Below are 21,356 nucleotides of genomic sequence, written 5' to 3'. Positions count from 1 at the left end.
AGAAGGCAAGCAGCTGTTGATATCAGTAGAGTGTAGGCTTGACTTCTCAGCTTTGAATTTTTCTCATCTTTATAAATGCTAATTTTTTTTTCTGGGTGTTCATTCATGCAACCTACACCCATGAGCTCAGTTGGAATCCAAGTCAAACAGCATGGCTGGTGTCTTCTCTGCCTTGTCTTGTTAAGGGGGTCCTGTGAGCATGGTGGCAATCCTTGTGATAAGCAATGTAGAGAGACTTCTAAAAACAGGGCAGAGCTTAGCCCGAATTATTTGCTTTCTTAAATTAAGAGTTGGTGGGAGAAGTGAATTCTAATTAAAAGCTGATGAAAAGACTGAAGCAACTTTAAAAAAAAAAAACAACCTCAACAAACAAACCTTTGTTTGGTGAATACACAAACCCATCATTTCTTAAATAAGTCCATGTGATGCAAAGCCAGATTGTAATTTGGTTGGGTGATCACAAGTACTGTCACAGAGGCTGATCTTTAGGAGGAACCTGGAGGAAGGAGATGTCTTGTCCTTGCTTATTTGTTCAGGAAGCCTTCAAAAGAAAGATGAGAGATGCCGGAGAGAAGGAAAAATTATCCAAATCTGGTATCAGCGGTAAAGTAAAAAGCAATAGGGGGAGACTTGCAAGAGGGAGACAGTCAAGTAAGAACACAGACCTCTCTAAATAGAAAAAGCCTCAAAATAGGAAAAGAGGCCCCAAAGTACAATAAAGTAAGTAAATAAAAGGAGAACTTTAAAATAGAAGAAGAGGTAATCAGAATGAGAGAAGGGAGATTCTCCTGGCAGCATTATTTCAAATAGGATGGATATGGGAAAGACTAGAGAGAGGGATGATCAGAACATGTTCATGATCAGAGAGGAAGTAACCAAATTTTAGAAATATTCTGGGAAACAGGGCAGCAAACCAAAGGCCATGTAGATGTGTGAGTAAGAGACCTGCAGTAGCTGTATGTTTCCTTGTGCCAAGGCAGACCTCATGGCGTGAGTGTTGTGTCTTCATTGCTGACAAAGGAGCAAGATGGACTGGTGAAAGGAGATGGCAAAGCTCGTATCAGTGGTGGGGAACATGTCCCCAGCAAGTTCCTAGGAGTTGTGTCTTGGCTACACAGGATGGTGGTAGAGGAGAAGTGAAAAGGTGGGTTTGCAAGAGATCAGAACCACTGGAACTATTACAGGCATTTCAATTGGATTAGAGAATGTAGGAATAGAGAGAGACAATCTGGTCACTGGTCCTGGCTTGGAGACAGTGAAATGGGGGCTCAGGATCTGGCGCTGCTGCAGGGCTACTGCTTTATTGCTCTGTATAGCTATGAATAAGTTCTTTGGTGAAGAGATGATAATCTCCTTTGGTGATAATTCCCAGGTGTGCAGGAGTAAGTTTGTGCTTGCCATTAGAAAATTTCTGGCACGTTGCAGAAAAGTATTTACTGAAACCAGTTGTAATAAAGATCTGTTTAATGTGAATTAGATGATACAGACCTGGCTGCACTATTGCACATTGGGAATAGGGATAAGGATGTAGAAAAAAAAGATCTAAAAGGCAAAAAAAGATTAAGAATTCCTATGCAAATTTAAGATAAAAATGGAAATATTCAGTTAGTTTCAGATTCACAAAATAAGACAGCAGTTTGTGCTACACGGTCTTGCCTTTTATTTTGTACCTTTTTTGGCGTTTTAATTTATGCTGGGAGACTAATTCATGTGCTGAAACATCGGTTAGGAAGCAGAGCTCACACTAAATGTGTGTGGAAGTATTGTTCTGCTGTATTTTCAGTATTTTGTTTATTTAACAAGCTAAAGTTAGAATCAACAGCACAAGACTAGAAAATGGTGACAATAGTTTGAAAACAGGAAATTTTGGCCTTGTGTGTATTCGGAACAGATGATCAGGATGATGGCCAGGAGAGTGGAAACTTCCACTGAGACTGTTTTTTCCTTATTTTGCTCATTGAGAAAAGATGGTGCTTCCTGGAAAACAAGTCTTAAGTATTTAAAGAAAGTCATAACATATTCAGTATTTTCCTCACATCACATTTGTTTGTTTCCCAGCAATCTGTTTACACTTCTTACCTAGTACTACTAGTACCACTAGTACTACTTAGAGTAGATAATTTGGACTATTGTCAAATCATGGAATTGTGGATTCTGCTGTATTAAATTAAGACACTAAATATGCTTTGGGGTTTTTTTTTTTTGTTCTTGGTTTAATTGTTCTGTCATAGGTTTCAAAAAATTTTTGGGGAAGAGGGTAAGAGGATGTCTGTTGCCAGTTGCTATTATGACAAGGGTTACAGAAATAACTAGTAATTAAATATTCTTCAGTTCCTGTTGCTCATGATATGGCTGTTAAAAAAGAAACCAGATTAAAAAAACCCACAAAACCAATGAACCTGAAAGGTTTAAAAAGAATTTCCGAAAATGCTTTCCTTAAAACACCCCAAAATAAGAAACCTATATAGAAATCCATATGGAAATCTGCAAGTGTTAATTTCTTAGGGAAAACATTTGAAGTTTTTGGAATTTCACCATGTTGGAATTAGTTCTGCAAGCTGGACGAGCAGCAGGTGGAAAAAGTAAAGTCCTGTACTTGAAGTATTGTTACCTAACATGACCTCTTTCTGCGACTTCCCAGCAGTCCTCCTAAATATGTGCCTTGTGGGATGCAGCTCCTCGGTTATAGTTGTCACTGGTCTAGGCTGACCACAAAAAGGATTTAAAAAGAAGCACAGTGTGAAGGATCACTTTTATTTTTGTTTCATTTGAGCTTCTACTGGGATGCAGAACACAGGTCTAATCCACAAGTCAGTGAAGCTGTGCCAGAGGTGTGTTTGTCTTCTGCGATAGCTGGAATACCTGGATACTGGAAATGTGGAGGCAAAAAGGAGCAGAAATACTCAGCTGCTGTTTGGGATCTTTTTTCTGGTTGTTTGTCAGGGACATGTACCGATTTCACTGTTATTTAACCTTTGCACTGAGAAGTAAGTAGAAAGAGAGGAATAGATTAAATAGATGGGAGCAAAAAGCCTAAAGAAAATTAAATTTTGATCTCAGCAGACAATTGAAAAATGCTCAATAGTAGCTACAGGAGTCCATAAGAGCATTATAAAGTCACCTCAGGTTGTGTCTTTTGCTGTTCCTACATCTCTCTGGTTCATGTTCTGCCTTCTGTTTACTTCACAAGTTCTTTTGGAGTAAGGGAAGGTCTTGCTGTGCATTTATGAAACACCAGGTATTTTTTGGAGCCTTCCTTGTGCCCCTGGGCTAGTCATTTCTTTCTGCCAGGTCTTAGTTGGTGTCTCTGAGAAAGAAGGATGCCAAATAGTGCCCTTTTAAAGTACTCTGTGACTACAGAGATGAAAACCTAAGCACAAACATCCGCACACTTGAGAGATGAGAAGGAAGGCCTGAGATTTGTAATTTTATTCTTGGGTTTACTGGTCATACATATGGAAATATTTATTAGCAGTGTTACTGGGGTGGAGTGTAAGGAACCGTCTTTGACTTAGCCAGTTCTCAGGAGTTTTGATAGGTTTTTTTGGCTGGATGCTACCCAGAAGAAAAATGGCAGCAAATGTGCTAGAAGAGGAAAATCAGCTTTAAGCAGCCTTAGAATGGTGAGTAATAACAGTAGGAAACTACAGAAGGATAATTGATCAGTTTATCAATAAGCATTCACTTGGCCATGTGAGAGCTAAATCTGTAAAAAATGGACCACAAAAAGCTGTCTTTGATTTAACATCTCTAAGCTTTTATTTCAATGTCATGTAATCATTTTGGCCTCTTGAGAAACAGCTTAAGGGCCTCTAAAAGGAAGGTTAAATCCTTGGAAAAATATAAATTATCTGCTCTTTCCTGCCCCTTCCTCCTTCCTTTCCCTTTCTATTTACATATGCATCCTGTATTTCCTACATCTTTGAACTACAGGCAGCAGCTGAATGAAGTACATCTTGAGTGTATATGAGGAGAGAGGAGGGGAAAATAATCCATAAATGTAAAGATTAAGGGAAGTATAGCTACAACTTCTTCAACAGGGTACACCTCTTGCAAGTAGAATATATTGTAAATTCTGTGTACTGCGTACAGTAGTATGCAGTAGTTAAAAAGAAAAAGCCAAAAACCGACTAAACCCTAATAGTGCTGCATGTTGCTGTCAATTTCTTAGCTCCTTCATTCACACTGAAATCAGCAGTTTGTATATACCTTATTAAAAAAACCCCCAACCCTAATTGTTGAAATGTCTTGGTTTTACTTTGTAACCTACTCAAAATGCTGAGTAAAAAATACAGAATTCCACTGTTCCTTTGATCATTTGATGTTCTGTGGGTGAGCAGCTTGTCACATTTCAGCCTCTCTCAAAAGCAAATAAACAAACTTTTCTCTATAGTTATGATGGTCTCATGAAGCAATGGTCTCATGACAGAAGCAGGACAATGTTTGGCAGGCATGGTGGTATCCTGTGTTAGGCCAGCTGATGTGCTGTGCAGCCCAGAGGAGAAAACAAACTGAGAGGCACACAAGGCCTTTCCTAGACTGAAAGAAAAGCAGCAAACCTTGTTGAACTGTGTTTTGTAATAATTTACAATGCCTACACAGACTTTTGGTGAACTTGATAACTATGATTTTTGCCTTACAACACTTATAAAAGGAGCCATTTTTCTTCTGAATTAGGTATTTGCTCTGCAATCAGTGTTTAGTGACTAAGTGCTATTATATTTATAAAATATATTACTAAACCATATTTATATTAATAACATATTTTATATATTTGAGTGAATCTTTCATTTAAAAAAAATACTTGCTCAAATTTCTTTCCAGAATCAAATAACTACAAACTATTTAAATAATATTCTGGCTATTTTTTGACTTCTCAGACTTAAAGCAGTTGACTTCTAGCAAAGAAAACCAGTGTTTGATAACGTATGGCTGATAATAACATCAGTTATGTGACAGATAAATAATTGGTACCTTTAATTTTCCTGTGATGTAAATTGGTTGCATCTTTTTGAGTTATTATGAGAAATAGTTTGTAGCATGCACTTCTATAAAAGAAAACAAAGTTTTCAAACAAAAATGCCCAAATGGGTAAAAAAAAAAAAGATAAAACTTTCATAAGTACATATTTGCACATGTGCACTCTCACTTTTAGAGATTGCTCTTTGGAAAGCTGTGGCTGAAAAAGCTCTTCCTTCCACATATAACACAAATAGCACAGTATTCTGTACTTCAGTAGAGCAGTGCACAGCTTTCTTTGCAGCGACAAATGCTGAAATGTTAAAAATAGATCAAGCTTTAAGAATCCCAGATATTTTCAAATAACAAAGGGTGATTTATGTGAGCTGCTTTTGCACTTTAACAAAGTATAGAGGCGCTTTTGTACTATGATTAGCAAGGGTGCTGATGTCAGTTTGCTTGTCTAGCTTTAAGCTTTATTCTGCTGCTAAATTGTGCTTTGTACTGTAGTCCAGATAACCTTTGTATCTGCCTTATTAGTGTGTAGTTTATGGAATTGCTTTTGGTTTTGAATATAATCTGTGCCAGTTTCAGAGTGTGACTCACTATAGGACTGAAATAAGTGTTCACATATGCACTATGTGAAAATTCTTCAAAATAGTAGCAGGTGCCAGCAGACTGAATTCTATGTTTAAAATATTTAAGACTTGCTGTTTTGTAGCCTGAAGGGCTGAAAGGAAATTCTTTTTAACTCAGTGTTTTGTCTCAGTTTTAGAGCCCTATTTAGTCATTAATACTCAACAGAAATTGTCAGGATTGCTAAGAACCTTTCATTCCCTAACACAGTACTAGAAATAAATTTTTAGAAGATGCACGCCTGGTTGATACAGAGATGATGGAGTTTTTTTGCCTGGCATTTTGTTGTTGCACAAACTGTGAGACAAAATGCATCATGCTTCTCAATTGCTCTTGTTCCTCTCCTATCTCTAATCTCCTTCGTCTTGATTTCTGCTTTGAAAATTTCATCTGAGTGACTGTAGGCTGAGGTTAAAGATAAAGCTTGTTTCTGAAGCAGTTTGTAGCAGTTATCTGTGATCAGCCTTGCCTGGAGAAAGGCTCATCTGCTGAAGTTTTGTGTTATCCCAGCATCTAAGTTGTCACTTGATTTGGAAGCAGGACACAAAACAAACTCTGCTAATGTTTTTGGGTCGCTGTTAAATGCTGCTTATCTAGCTGTGCTCCTAGGATATACTCATATTTGAAATCTTAATTGAAGGGGTTTAATCTATTACATCTTCTACATTTTAACTGTTTACCAGTTAAACTTACTGCTACCATGGAAATAGTTGCTTGAGACTTTGACTTGATTCACACTGTTCATCATTTAAAAACAGATGCTGTTATTCAGAACTGCAGTAAATACAATTGTTTTGTAAAGTATAGACATCTTAAAATCAAAAAACTTTTAGAGCTTTGCTAGTTGGAGAATGGATCACAAGCCTTAATTAAGCTGTCTGTCCTTTTTCCCTTTCTCCTGTTTTCTGTGTTATCTTTTCATAATAGCTTTCGAAGCTTGATACCCCAAACAGGCATGTGCAGTGGGGGTTTTATGAGTCTCTGGAGCAAAGCCGAAGCACTTTTTCAGAGCGGGGAGACGGCAGTGCAGTACTTGCTCCTTGTCCCTTATGTCCCCCTTCCACTAGTTTGTTTGAAGGTAGCCCCTACAAAAATGAAATGAATGCACTCTTGTGCTGTTTTTAAATTTATTTTTTTTTTAAATTTTCAAAGGACTTGCTGACAACCTTGTTTGAATATCCTAAGGAAGTTTAAAGTGGGGTGACTTGGTTCATGGTGTGAGTCTGTGGTGTAATGCACAGTGTCCTGGCCACTGCACTGATTTACCTTGGTCTCCAACTTTGCTGAAAAGTATAAGAAAAAAATGGATGACACAGGGGTGGCTCCCCACTGTGTCTGGGCTCTACTTTCAGATTTCTCAGTGTGAAAGACGTGCAACTCTCCTAGTGAGCAATGGCAGTGTGTCTGGTTTCTTCTGCTGTGCCCATTATCCTGGCACTGGGTATAAAAAGAAGCTGCTAGCATAGTATTGCTGGTAGAGCTGAGGAACAAAAGTGCAGCCAAGTGGGGCAATAAAGATGCTATTGGAAGCAGTAGGACAGCTGTATGCTGAGATTGGTTGTGTGGTTTCAGTTCAGGTCTTTGATGAGAATTATGGCAGGTGATGGAGGCCCATGGGATGGAAGGCAGCTAAGGATTCATTACAGAATATGACATTTTGCATTTGCTTTTCTCTTAGACAAGCTTCTTTCTGCAGCATCAGGAGGGCTGATATAATAGGCATATTGTCAGACTATCAAATTAATTTGTTCTGAATCTTCCCCAAAGACTGGGTTTATCTGGTAAAACTACAATATTTGGTCATTCTCTCCATCCTCATCTCTCTAACAGTTTCAAAAAATAATAAAGTTGCTCTTTTTCTGTAAGAAGTACTACTGTAGAAATATGATGAGGTTCTAAATGCAGAGTTCCCCTGGAATCGAGGTGCATGTACAGTGTGAACATTGTCTATTCCTTAAATGTAGGTCATATCATTGATTATCAGTGAAAAATTCAGTTAAAATGCATCAGCCTGAAACAACAGATATTGAAAACAAAACACCATGGAACACTTAGAGATGTATTTTATTTTGTCTTTCTCATGCCTGTGACAGCTTCCTTCAGAAGCCCTTTTTTTGTGCTTTTTTGCCCCTCTCCTGATCCCCACCCCACTTTTTTCTTTTCATGCTTTCTCATTTTATAAACAGTGCTTTAATTTATATATCCACTTGTTACAAACAAAGTCAAGATGTAAAATTTAAAATACAAATTCACTAATCTTCAAGTCTACTACTGTAACAATACCTAAACAGTGTTAAATGCGAGTATTTGGTGTGTAATCTTAGTACAATAATTGCACTACTTATTAGTACTTAGTTTAATCCAGGCAGGAATCACACATAAAAGGTCTTAAAAGTGTGATTTCTTCCTTCTAATTTTTCTTCCTTTTCTCTCTCCCCAATTTTCAGGCATGGAAGAGAAGGTGGTTTGTGCTTCGGAGCGGCCGCTTAACGGGGGATCCAGATGTATTGGAATACTACAAAAATGACCATGCCAAGAAGCCTATCCGTATTATTGACTTAAATTTGTGTCAACAAGTGGATGCTGGATTAACGTTCAACAAGAAGGAGTTTGAAAACAGCTATATTTTTGATATCAACACTATAGACCGAGTTTTCTATTTGGTAGCAGACAGTGAGGAGGAGATGAATAAGTGGGTTCGATGTATCTGTGATATCTGTGGGTTCAACCCTACAGATGAGGGTAAGTTCTGTTGCTTGTTCTGAGAAAGTGAGGTGCTTATGTGTGAAGAACATTTCAAAGATCAGATGACTATCTTTAGCTGGCGTATGTTTTAAAACTTGTGTGTATTGGCATTGAAACTTGTTATCCTCAAAAAAAGTAAGCAGAACAGAGGGAGATATTCAGAATTTGTTACAAATTAAGTGTGCCGTAGAACTTGGATGACGCTCTTCTGTTCTGCATGAAGTTAGTTCTTGGAAGTACAGGAAAAATCTTGAGTAAAATCATGTGCAGCCATAGATCTTCATAATCATCAAAGGAGTGTCCCATTTGGTATAAAAACATATGGTTATACAAGCAGGAATGAGTACAAAATGTCAGGTTTCTAATATTACCATTTTCCCGTCTGCTTTGAAACTTGGGGGAAAAGAAATCCACCCCCATTAGCTAAAACAAACAAAAAATAACCTGTAGTTTTGCACTATCCAACTCAAATCCTACCAAAATAGATACTGTATGAAGACAGCTTGTAGGAAGCAAGATGGTGTGTTTATTCCTTGCAAATACCTTGTGGCCATTGCTTGTCCTGAATCCATTCTTTTTTATTTACTTATTATTCCTGCATTCCTTTTGGAGATTAGTGTGTTACATGACTTGCTGTAGCTCTGTGCACAGTTCCAAGAAAACATTAAATAGGAGTGGTAAGAGGGTTATACATAAGGCATGCCTGACTGAAGGGGCTAGAATTAAATCCCTGCTTTTTGTAGGATTGTGGGTTGAAGGAGGTGAAGGAGAAAAAGGGTCTTGCATCACTTTAGTCAAATCTTTAAAAGTGACTGGAAAATACTGTTGCGTTATAAAAAAAGGGCCATTTTCTTTCTCCTTATTGCAGTTTTGTACTACAACTTTGTCATGAAAACCTCATCTATAAATTGCCTCTCTAATAGCAAATTCAGGGAAGGTTTCTTCTTTTGACAGTTCCAGCATGTTTTTGTGGCATCCTGAGCACACCCAGGACCTGCAGCACGTCTCAGAGAGCAACTGCCATGGGATTCAGTGCTCAGTCTGCCAGGTGTCACTGCGTTCCAGAGAGGTCTGGGCAGGGGGCAGTGCACCAGTGCAGTTGTGGGCAGAAGTCTTTGGTTCTGGGGGCAAACTGGAAATCTGGCATCTAAGGAGGAAACATGTTCACCTGGCAGCTCTTTGGCAGAGCACAAAGGACCACATATCCATTACACGGAACAGAGAGGTGGGGTCCCCTCAAAACCATCACACCTTTCCTCTGGGGCCTGGTGTATTGTTAGCCCTTAGTTTTCTGTCATTGAACCGAAGATGAAACCTGCTATAGATGTGGACAAACTGAGTTTTTGCTTCAGTCAGTTGTATTGATAACTTCTCCCCATTGTACTCTCATTGCACGTTTCATCTTTGGCATTTTATCTTTGGCTGAATGTTTTGGTTTGAAAAGACAGGTGTCTACTGCACTGAATGATTCCAACACCTTTACTTCACACAACTGAGAGTTGACAGCACTGTTTAGTGATGCCTTGCAATGCATTGAGGAAGAATTTAAAAAAAGGAAGACGGGAAAATCAGTTGCTGAGTATTTATTGCCAAGTTCTTACTTTTCCAAGATGAATCTTCCTGCCAATGGAAGAGTAGGTTGTAAATATACTTTAAAAATCTGTGTTCACCTGCAGCTTATTTTGGGAAGTTAAAGAACAGGTGAAGTTCAGATAGTAAAAACACAGTATTATTTTAGTCTGGAGCTAAACAAAAGGAGTGTGTGGCATAACAAATCTTTCTATTACCTGTGGAAGCAGAAGATAGTTTGCTTTGAAGCTGGAAAAAAATGTCACTTGCCAGACTGATTAAGGGATGTGTTGTGAGTGTCCTGTCATTGGCATCTATTGCTCAGTCAAGAGCTAGGAACACTACTGCCCTGTTGCTCCTTCTGGGGTTCATTTGGAAATCTAGAAACATTGCCTCCCTGGATTTATAAAGAAAAAATTTGCAAGACAGCAGTGGCTAGTGCTGTTAGAAAACAATTAGGGAGTTGATGTTTTAGTGTTGGGATGAATGAGGGAGAAAGAGTTGCTCATAACTGTACAGAGACCAGAAAAATAATGCTCAGAGTAGCTCTGAGCTGCTGCTTTCATACATAGCAAAGACTCAGTGATTCCTGTAAGGTAAAGTTTGCTCTTTGTTTTATTTCATTAGAAATTATTTTGAGTACGTGTTTTTACCTAATGCTTTGTTTTGACCTTCCAACTAGAAATTGATTTATGCATGTGAAATCTCTACATTGTGGAGATCTGCAATGTTACATTTGTATTTGGACAGAGTAGATAATTTATGCTCTTCAGTCATATTTACAAGCATTGAGTGTTCACATTTCTGGTTCCATCATGGTCTAGTGTAATCTGTAATGATTGCATTACAATTACAATATATGCAATATTTGGCTTTTATAGGGACTTTCTTTTAAGAAAGGTTTCACAGTAATTTAGGTATTTTAAAATTAAACAAGACAGAAACAGGAAGGAATTTTTATTTTAAATAAGGTAAATAATTCTTTTACTTTTAAAAATAAAATTCTGGGTAGTTTTAAGTTTTCTTCAGCTAATGCTTCTTGTTTTCAAATGGAAGCTGTAAAGCATTTCTTTCTGTAGCATCTTTCTGTTTAAAACACATGTGCAAAGTTGGGGGGGGGCACCTGAGCACTGCGTTTGGGTTTGCCACAGAGTTTCATACTGCACTTTTAGAATTAATATTTTCTCTAAGATCATGATATAATAGATCATCTAGAGGTTAAAATGGAACTATAAGGCAAAAATGTGTCACCAGTGTTTTGCTTTGAGCTATACTGAGAGACAGTCTTGGATGGAGAGACTGAATGGACCTGATGGGTACTGGCTGTTTTGTGTCTTCTGCTGTGGAGACGTCCTCTGAAATACTTTCAGCAGGATGAGGATAAATGTTAAAGAAAGGTAAAAATTGAGGAAATTTTTTTTTTTAAATGATTAATTAAAAGAAAGGTTGAAGGATTTTTTTTCCCTGAGAAGAAAACATTGAGGGAAGAACTGGCTTTCAAAAAAAAAAAAAAAAAGCTGTGATAAGCAGGACATGGATCTGTTGTTATCTGAAGAGAGAACTTTTTTCTTTTTTTTCTCTCAATGAGTGATGTAACGATAAAGAAAACGCTTCGAAGGATATCTAAGCACAGGCTGTGAAAGTCCTTCCCTAGAATTTAGTAGACATCTGTGATGAATGTTTTATATATGATCCAGCTCCATGTTTCTGTAATTTAGTGAATTTTGTTCTTGGCAGAGCAGGGAAAGGAGGAAATGATCTTACTATATGCAAACATGTTACTTGCATGTATTCATTTGAATAAAGATAGCAGTAGCAAAATAAACCAGAAGCAATAACAAGGTAGGGAAGAAGATGAAAAAGGGGAAGAACAAGACATTGAAATCTACATTTACATTTATATAAATAAAAAAATGTGGTGAAAAAAGTTTCTGTCATCTTAAGGACCATACATTGAAGGAGCTGCAGCTTGCTTCACACATGGTGCTTTCAAAGTTTCTTTTCAGGCTGCTGCTATCTGGTGTATGCCTTCCTACCTTTTTGCCTTTGGAACAATAAAATTTTATATTTGCTTTTTTAAAATGATGTTCTGATAATCCGTGCACTGCAGGTTGATCACAGCTTTGGTGCAATATCAGAAACTGACAGGATGAACGTAACTTCACCTTCCCATCCTGACTCCTTGTCTTTGAGAAATAAATAGTGGATATTGGGGGTGTTTAAGCTGTCCTTCCTGCATGAAGGGTCTGCCTGTAAGAAACAAAAAATATTCTTCTTTGACAGCTTTAACAAGTTCATGACAGGGCCTAGCATTCATAGCAGAGCAAAATTGCCATCCCAATACCATATGTTGAATATTTGAGACCTTGATAATTAAAGGGCTCAAAAATGAGGAGAAATAGCTGAGCTTCTAGATGAAGGAGGGGTGGCTCTGGAAGAGCATAAAGGGAAGTGCAAGGACAAAGTAATAAGCTTAAAAAAATTGCAACAAGTTTGCACTATGGAGATGATGTACTTAATGAAGAGTTGAGGCATTTTTGTATCTCTCAGATATGATTAGTTAAAAAGAATTATTGGCTCAAAGGTGACATCACAGAAAGATGGGTGATTGATGACCTGGAGTGCGGTAAAAAATAACAAAAGAGCAGAGTAAGCATTAGGAGAGAAACTCTCCAGAGAACAGTTGTGAGTCTGTTGTCACATAAGTGAGGCAGTAGTTTTAGCAGGAATAATCTGGTTTTTTGAAGGCTTTTTTGGTTGCTTACTTTGAGTAAGAAAAGTTGGGGGGATACTGGCCACTGAGATATACAAATATGATTTTTTTAAGAGTGGAATTACTGAGAGGAAGGTGATGATAGACTGTGAAGAATGATGTTAGAACTTCCTAGCAAAATTGCATAGGAATAATCAAGGGTTTAATAGAACTGGGAGCTGGTGGCTCGAGCTGAGATGATCACTGCCTGTTATCCAAAGGAAAAAGAGAAGACAGCAGACAGGATTAAGATGTCTTCTACTGTAGTAAAAGAACAGGTGGTAAAGTGAGATGATGATGATGATGATTAATAGAGCACAAAATCTGCAGCAGTAGATCTTCCCTTTCAAGATGTGAGGCAAAAATACAAATATTTAAAAAATAATTTACTATCAGGGTATGATGAGAATCTTAATCTTGTGTGTTTGAGGTCATTATCTTAAGCTGACAGCTGCATGTAACAGAAGTTCACATGGAAAGTGATTCTGTTCTTCTTTGAGGAAAAATAAGCTGAATCTATAATGCCTAGGTAATTAACTTAGTTTTCTCTTGTTCCTGCTGACGCTTTTTGTGCTGTTAACAATAATGTTGAGTTGCTGGGAGAAGGGTTGGCAAAGTGTTTTGCGGGTTGCTATCCCGTGAGTCGTGAGGTGCTGAGAGGCAGCACGTGGCATGATGGAAGCCTCTCTGGAACACAGAGGTACTTACAGTCCAGGCACTGAGCTGGAGTCCCAGCTGGGAGAAGTCACCATGTGGTCAGAGCAGTATGCTCTGCCAAGGAAAGCTCTGGGCCTTTTTGGTGAAGAAAAATTTCAAAGCTTTTTAGTGTGGTGGGCTGCACTATTTTTCTTCATGAGCACCTAGAGAAGTTAGTCTATAACATGACTCCTTGATTATTTTTCCTGTGTCACCCAGCCTGTGTGCCATCTGAAGATGGGGAGAACAGGCTACAGATGTTTCCTTATTTCTCCTTTTAAATGAATAGTCTTCAAAACAAAATTGCAGGTGGAGAGGGGGTGTCAATTCCAAGTGCAAATGCTTTTGGTATTTTTAAATTTTAAATGGGTAACCAAAACTACAGCTTAGAATTACACATGAACTGCAGATAGCAAGAACTAAATTTTATATGTTAGCTCTGAAAGCTGGAAACTTCTGCATGTGATGGAACCTGGAAGTCGGTCTTGTTTCTGGTTCAGATGCAGGAGGCAGGGTTGTCCTGGACATAATGTGCAAAGCTGAATTCTTCATTCCTTAAATAGGGTATCATGTTTATCTTCAGGAAGCGAGAGATACTGTGAGATTATATTAAACTAAGAAAATAAACCTATGAAATGCATAGGAAGTTTTTATTAGAGCATTTTAAAGGACTTCTCTGGCTGCAGCAGAAAGGTTCAGTATGGAGCTTTACTGCATAGATTTCATATTGATGCCAAGCTGATCCCTTAATGCCAAATCCCAAATCCATGCTCATGTGTCTGTGCCCCTTCTGGGCTAGATCTGGCTCTCATCTATTGAATTAATGTGTGAACAATTAATTGGTTCCAAGTGCCCACCAGCATACACGTGCTTGTGCTCTGTGCATGCACATGTGGCCCTTTGATTCCAGGGTTTCTCAAACAAACAAAGAAGTTCTTTCAAGGCTTCAGATGTAGTTATGAAGTTTTTATTTGGTGGGGGTTTTTTTTAATTATGGCTCTTACTATTGTATCTGTGAATTTTTGGACAAGGTTATTGCTCCGATATTTTGTTGGCCACTGGTTATTTTAATAACAAATGCATTACAGTAAGTGGATGGAACGAAACATCTCAGAAGAATGGAAGAACCATGCCATTGCACATCTGTTGCTGATTCACTGTTGCAATGGAAAAATACCATTTCTGTTTTCATATTTCTACCTACAATGTGCAAAGAATGCATTTTCTTACTTTGATTGCAATTTTGACATTTAAAGAAAAGCATGCTGTAATGAGGCCTCTGTGTTTTGTTCACTATGAGAACATTTCAAGTTTTTGCATGATTAGAATATTAAGAGACTGTATATCATAGGGTAGAAAACAATTTAATTCTTGCTTTCATTAAGAAACAAACAAACACCAAAATATAAACCCAATCCTAAATAAAAACTCCCACACTCAGATTTTCTAGGTTGTACACAAAGCAAGATATGTAGGAACTTGTGGAGTGAAGTAGCTTTATATATTTAAGAAGGAAGAAAGTGGAGCCTTTTGTTATTCTTGTTCAGAAAATGCTCTTTTTACATCATAAATTTTACAAGATATGAAAATGGTTATGAAGAAAAAAGTATAAATTCTAGTGAAAATGAAGCCTGTAACTACTCATAGCAAGCCAACTGAGAAAAAATAAAACTGTTGCCCTGTTTTGAGAAAGCTGATTGTTCTAGCTGTACTGAATCCAGGAATTATAAAAACAAAATAGGATTCTTGTTAGGCTAATTTCCATGTTAAATTTTCTGGCTGTTTTTCCAGCTCCCAGTTATTTCAAAGCAGTCTGAGTGTCTGAGCTCTGGGAACAAACTAAATGACTTACAACGCTCTTTGGTGTGCAGATGACCCCTTCCCTAAAAAACTGCTAGTCCAAAGTGGAGCAAGTTGATGATGTACTCTTTGAAATCATAAATGGCTGCTGGAAGAGCAACTTTCCTTTATATCAGCTTCAGGAGTACTTGGCTGAAGAGAATATTTGTGAGGGTGCAGATAGGCAAAGAGTCTTCATTTGCTCAGTGATGAAAGTTTTAACATTACTTCTTCCCTTGTAGTTAAATTTGAAATGGCATCAATGCATAAAGCAAATCTGAAGTGATTTAGACGAAATTCAGTAGACCTTTCAATATGGCATTAGCCCACACTATTTAACTCATACAAAATGCCTGTATGAGGATGGACTTCAGATCAGAAAGTTGGTATTTTAATAGTTAATGCTTTATATGCTGAAAAAACCAAACCAAACCACACAATCACCAATCTCAAATAAACCCCACACAGATCTGTGGGAAGATCAGGGATTTTATCAAGTATTATCTGTGTCAAAAGAAATGAGACAACTCATCAGAAGGAAAGTGTCCCTAACAATCCATTAACATTAATGGGCTCCAAATTCTTGCTCAGAGAACAGATCATAAAGCTTCCAGACAGCTGGACAGCATCACCTTGAATATTCAGTAACAACTGAAAGGGAAAGGTAAGGAGAGGAATAGAATTAATCATTGTTATGTCTTTCTAAATCAGTGTGTCCTAGACTTTTTTTTTTAATGCTTTGTGTGCAATAGTTAGTTTTTCTTCTCAGGAAAGAAAAAGTAGCAGAGCTAGGAAAGGTAAGGGTAAAGCGAAACCAGATGTGCAATGAAATGGCTTCTGCATCTGGGAAAATTAAGCAGTACCAACTCAGTAAAAACTCTGACAAAGTTGTGTAAAGTTGGGAATGGGAATTATGAGTAGGAGGCAATTGTTCACAGTTTCTTTGAAGATGGGAGCTGAAATATATCAAGTGAATATATCAGGATTAAAAGGAAGTGGGTTTTCATGTCATGTGTAGTAAGGCATGGACCTCACTGCCACAGGATGGTAGTAAAGGTCAAAAATATAAAGACACTCAAAGAAGTAAGAGAAATTCAGAGAACAGTGTGTCAGAGGATAGGTCAGCAGAGGCTGTGGAAGCAGCCTCTGTCTCGGGATGCCCCAGAAGCTGAAGCAGTACATCAGACTTAGTGGATACATTTGCCCTCTTTCAAAATTCATTATTTTATTTTTCCCTGGAAAGTCACCCTTGAGTTTTGCTACTCTTCCTGGGAATGCTAGTGCCTGGTCTGTTTAATTGCATCAGATCATGTAGGCATCTTACTGTGTGCACGCTGGGCTCCCCTGACTGCATGAGGACTGACTGACACACCCATCTTCCCTGGAAGCCCCAAGGATATCGTTTGATTTCTTTTTTTTCTCTTCCTATGAACTTGGCACTGAGCAGTTCCAATGACAAGAAGGTTGTGTGTCACCAGGCCCAGGAATGGGGTGGGCACTGAGGCACAGGGAAGCTCTTGAGGATCTCATCTCTAAGTGTGGCCAAAAAAATGATGTATTTGGCAGAAAACTTTTCTTCCCCACTCTTACTGGTGCCTACATTTAATTCTATTCTTCAGTTCTGCACGGGACAGGGCAGAGAGCTGCTTGTGCTTTCTCCCACTGCCACTTTTCCAGAAAGTACAAAAAGTGTGTTCCTGGTAGCTCCATTCAGGCATTTCTCTGTTCTTGCTGTTGAACCCCTGCATTAGGGGAATCAAGAAACGTTAGTAGGTGCCTCAAAGAGGCTCCTTCAAGCTCTTGAATTTCCTAAATGATAGAAAATTGTTCATGTTTTATATTTAAGCATGTAGAAAATAAACTAATTTTTAGTAGCTTTTGCATCCAAGTACTGTTGTATTTGAAAGGAAAAAGGAAGTGACTCTAGAATACAAATAAATAGGAAGTGCGTAGGAATTATAAAGACAAGGGTATTTAAGTAAACATCAGCTATTTTAAGTATTTTTAAGTTTTCAGGTAACAATTAATGTAATGAATTTTACCTTTTTTTCCCCCCATTTTTCTAAACCATAGGACATAGTTTAGGAATATGTGTTTCAAGAAATGTAGTGTATAAAGATTTTTAGAATCATAAACATCTCTATACTATTATTTATCTGATCTGGGTGCATAAATTTATTTTTATGGGTGTGATTGCTCGATACAGTCTGTTTCTTTTCTTTCTTCTGCTAGCTAGTTTGATGAATAGGTCAGCCACAGCCCTTCTTAGTAACTCTTTTTAGGCTATCCTACCTTTTCAGGTAGGTTGAGTTGAGGAATTTTCATACACCTAGACTTCTTCCAACCACATGGGTGTGGTGGGATTTGATTTCTGAGCCTGTCTAGATGCCATGGGAGTTCAAAGCAAGTGCTGCTATTTCTATTTCCATGTCTAAATCACTTGTACCTGGTGTACACAGAACTGGAAGCAGGAGGGCTGTGTTCTGGGCTGCTCATCTTTTTTTTTCCCAGCGTAGTGCTGAGAAGCTGAAGCTGAATAAGCTACTTTGTAGTGCATAGCTGGACTGTAAGGATTGGATAATAACATTCATTTAAACAATGCTAATAATCAGCATCCATTCCTGGGATATTCAAATTGGAATGTACAATGAGTTGCAAGTAAGCCCTGATAATTGGGAAATAGTTTGCTTAATTATGTTGTTCTTAGTCAATGTCATTAAAACAATGAAAAAGCCAAATTATTGTTTAATGTTTGATCATATCTATATTTTCTAGTCTCCCAGATAATTTAATAGTCTGGATATATGTATTTGGAAGGAAAAAAGAAGTTACTTTAGAATATATATGGATAGGACGTGGATAAGAATTATAAAGATAAGGTTACTTAAAAAAAAAAAAAAGAAAACCACAGTGCAACACCCCAAAAGAAATCCAAACTAAGCCAAAACGAAACAAGGAAAGGAAACCAAAACCAAACCAAACTCCTTCATTTATTGCACAACAATAAAATTATTTTTTTTTTAATCGGGTATGTAAGCAGGGGGCTTAGTGGAACATGTTACCTGTTGTACCTTTGCATCATATTTGTAGTTGTAAAGAATCTTTCATTGCCAAAGCAGCAGTTTTCCTGTTGATTTTCAGATATTGAGAGTGGCCAGGTCTTGCCTAGTGACTAATCTCAAATGTTGAAGTGACCTTGGTCAAAAAGGAATGAATACTTGCAAGTCCTGACTCAGATTGCCATGTTCAAGTACTAACTTGTGGGCTTTTGCCCGCTCTTGATTAAAACAACAGATTTGGTTTTTTAGCTGTATTACCGCAGCTGTCGATATATTTGTTCTTTCTGTGGCCAGAAAGCAGGTTAAATAAGTCTTTAAATAAGGCAGAACCTCTGTTTCCAAGGCTTACTTAAGAAATTGATTGCAGTTTGAAAAGATAAAGATTGATATATATAAATGTAAATACCCTGAAACAAACATTAACACCCAGATGTTTTCATGTCCAATTTAACAAATTTGAACTAAAACCTGAGATTTTTTCCATCCTCTGTTAATAATTTTCTTTTCCTATTATTGAAGAACTATTTCTTCACTATATAAAGAATTCTTTTCTTTTGTGTTTGCAGATGCTGTGAAGCCACCAGTTAGTTCTTTACAACCATCTACTGAGTTACCTTTGCCTATCAACACTTCACCACCTTCCATGCAAGCAGAATCTTCCCTTTCTTCTCCTTATCGGCTTATTAACGTCCCCCCTCTGGAGTCTTCCTCTGGTCAAGAAGATCCTCAAGACTACTTACTGCTAATAAACTGTCAAAGTAAAAAACCTGAACCTATGAGGTAAGTGACTTTTGTTTCTTAATAACACTTATTTATGTTACAGGCCAAGAATGTTTGTGCTGAATGCATTGTTTTACTACTGAGACATTGAGCATTTGGATGCACAAATCTACACAGGGAAGCTGCCTGTAACCTTTCTTTCTTTTCATTCTATGCATTGACCCTTTTGCTGCAATAGTAAGTTGTTTGATCAGTGTTATATTGCATTCTTCAAAAGTGTTGACAGCAGTTGCCAACACGAAGTATCACAGTGATGCAGCAATCCAAGAGTTCTATTGGAGCTTGGAGTAATGCATGACACAAAATACCCTTTCTTTAGCCACAATCTGGTGTGCTTAGTCCAGTTTAGTACTAGAAAAAGCTGGAGGAATTTAGCCTTTCTCCTTCCTGGCATTTGGTTCCCCAGTTTTGTCAGTTAAAGCTTTCATGGAAGGGGTTTAGAAAACATGCTGAATTTGTTATCACCTGCCAGGTTACCACATCACTGAGTACAGTGATCTTCAAGTGGCATTTGTTTACTATTGCTAGCATGGTTCAGACTCTCAAACAAGAAGAAAACCCAATTATTTTATGATAACTAGGAATGCAGAGGCTGAAACCACTCAGTTTCCATATCCTGAATTTCAGCTTTTTCCTAATAACAGGTACTTAAAAGGAAACTCAAATACGCTTTATTTTTTACTGAATAAAGAGTGCCTACACAGTCAGTTCTCCAGAGAAGTGTGCAATAGGAAATTTGAAGGAAAAAATTAGAACTTCTACAGAACTAAATTTCTATTTATTTCTCCAGCTGCTACTTCTAACTTAAATAAATCCACAGCACCTCCTGCATAGGTGGAGGATATGATATTCGTAGTAGCTACCTGAGAAATATCACTGTGGTTTGCCAGAATGGATCATGGTGGCCTTTCCTCGAGCAGGCTGCCTAGGGACATACTGGAGTCTCTGTCCTCTTTTAAAAAAACTATTTAAAAGAACCAAAAATTAACTTGACTGGACAAGCTCCTGAGGAGCCTCTCCTGATTTTGAAGGGTTTGCTTAGAGGTGTTGGAAAAGTTGAGAAGATAATGTCCAGGGGTAGGACATTCTGTAGGAGAATCATATAAATCCCTCTGGCAAGCTTCTTTCCTGCAGTAATTTCAAATAAAATCTGCTGGGATATTTACAGAAAAATTAACAAAACATCATATTATTTTTGTAATTACAGACAAGTACATAGAAGGTTGAGGAAAGCTTCCTTTGAGAGTGTTTGCATGACTATTTCACATGCTTCTTTAGGGCCTTACCTTTTTGTGGCAGTGCCTTCTGCATCAACACCTTGATGCTCTGCCAGTTTTACCCGTGCCATGTGCTCTGTGCTCCCTTGGCATTTTTATCTTGCTCTGTTGTGCCTGAGGAGTTTCCTGCTCCATTTACTGATGATTATGTAGAAAAGTATCCACCCTTTACAGTCTTCCTTATGAAACAAGGGAATGAGCCTACAGTTTCCCCAGAGTATAGAACATGCAGGTTACAGGCAGCATGGAATGTTCCAGAACCTCCTGCAGGGGAAGGGGAAACCCAGTGTTGAAGGTTTCAGTGTTTAGTGATGTTTAGAAGCTGATAATGCCAAAGAGGAATGTCAGTGTTCCTGCCAAAAGCTTCTAAGTTTGGTATCACTTCTAGAATGCCTTGGCAGAAGAATTGACTTGGATTTCAGCAATCCTGGCCTATCAGAAATGTGTCTGGGTGCCCATTTGCTTCTGTGAGGGACAGGCTCAGAGCAGAGTTTTACCATCAAAACATGAAGGTGTTTTTAGGAATTATGAAGGTTGGGATGTGTAATTGACTTTCTGACCTGACTTCCACAGTTATGTGATGCGTGGGTTAAGTAGAGGCTGAGGAGACCGTAGAAGGGGCCGCAAAATGTGGCAAAGTATAAAGTTCATGATTAGTCTGCAAAATTTCTCAAGGAAGTCACTGGTGACACAGGGGAGAAAGAAGGTCCTGGGGAAGGCAAAAGGTCCAGTGGCGATAAAATACCTAGTGAACTGAAAGAACAGAACAAAATCTTTGGGAGTGTAGAGATTGTTTAAATAAATGATGGTTTAATAGGAATATCTGAAGACACTGACATTATGATCACTTGGAGATTATATGAGCTTAGTTTATTTTCTGTAACTAAAAAGCTGTGTCCTTTCATTAAAAAGGCTGTGATCATGAAAATTCAGAATAACAGTTGTGCCGGACTTTCAGTTCCCCCTAAAAGGACTACCTATGTTTTATGTCTGGTAAAGTAGGTAAGCTGCTGGATTTGGGACAGAGTATAGAGCATATAGACA

General features: G+C 37.9%; 1 protein-coding gene across 10 annotated transcripts in view; it reads left to right on the top strand.

The window, feature by feature from the left end:
- Window positions 1–21,356, top strand: part of GAB1 (GRB2 associated binding protein 1) — a 95,510-nt gene that overhangs the window by 47,603 nt on the left and 26,551 nt on the right. For all 10 annotated transcript variants that reach the window (XR_005256732.1, XM_038135245.1, XM_038135241.1 and 7 more), the window contains exons 2-3: window positions 8,043–8,337; window positions 18,822–19,035. Coding sequence is in view for 9 of the 10 variants with exons in the window: in XM_038135245.1 (XP_037991173.1) it covers window positions 8,043–8,337; window positions 18,822–19,035 (509 nt within the window). In the remaining variant the exon portion in view is untranslated. The remainder of the gene's footprint in view (window positions 1–8,042; window positions 8,338–18,821; window positions 19,036–21,356) is intronic.

The sequence above is a fragment of the Motacilla alba genome, chromosome 4 (genome assembly GCF_015832195.1).
Source record: "Motacilla alba alba isolate MOTALB_02 chromosome 4, Motacilla_alba_V1.0_pri, whole genome shotgun sequence".
NCBI classification, from domain to species: Eukaryota; Metazoa; Chordata; class Aves; order Passeriformes; family Motacillidae; genus Motacilla; species Motacilla alba.
Note: the sequence above shows the minus strand (reverse complement) of the source record. Positions and strands in the feature narration are given on the sequence as shown.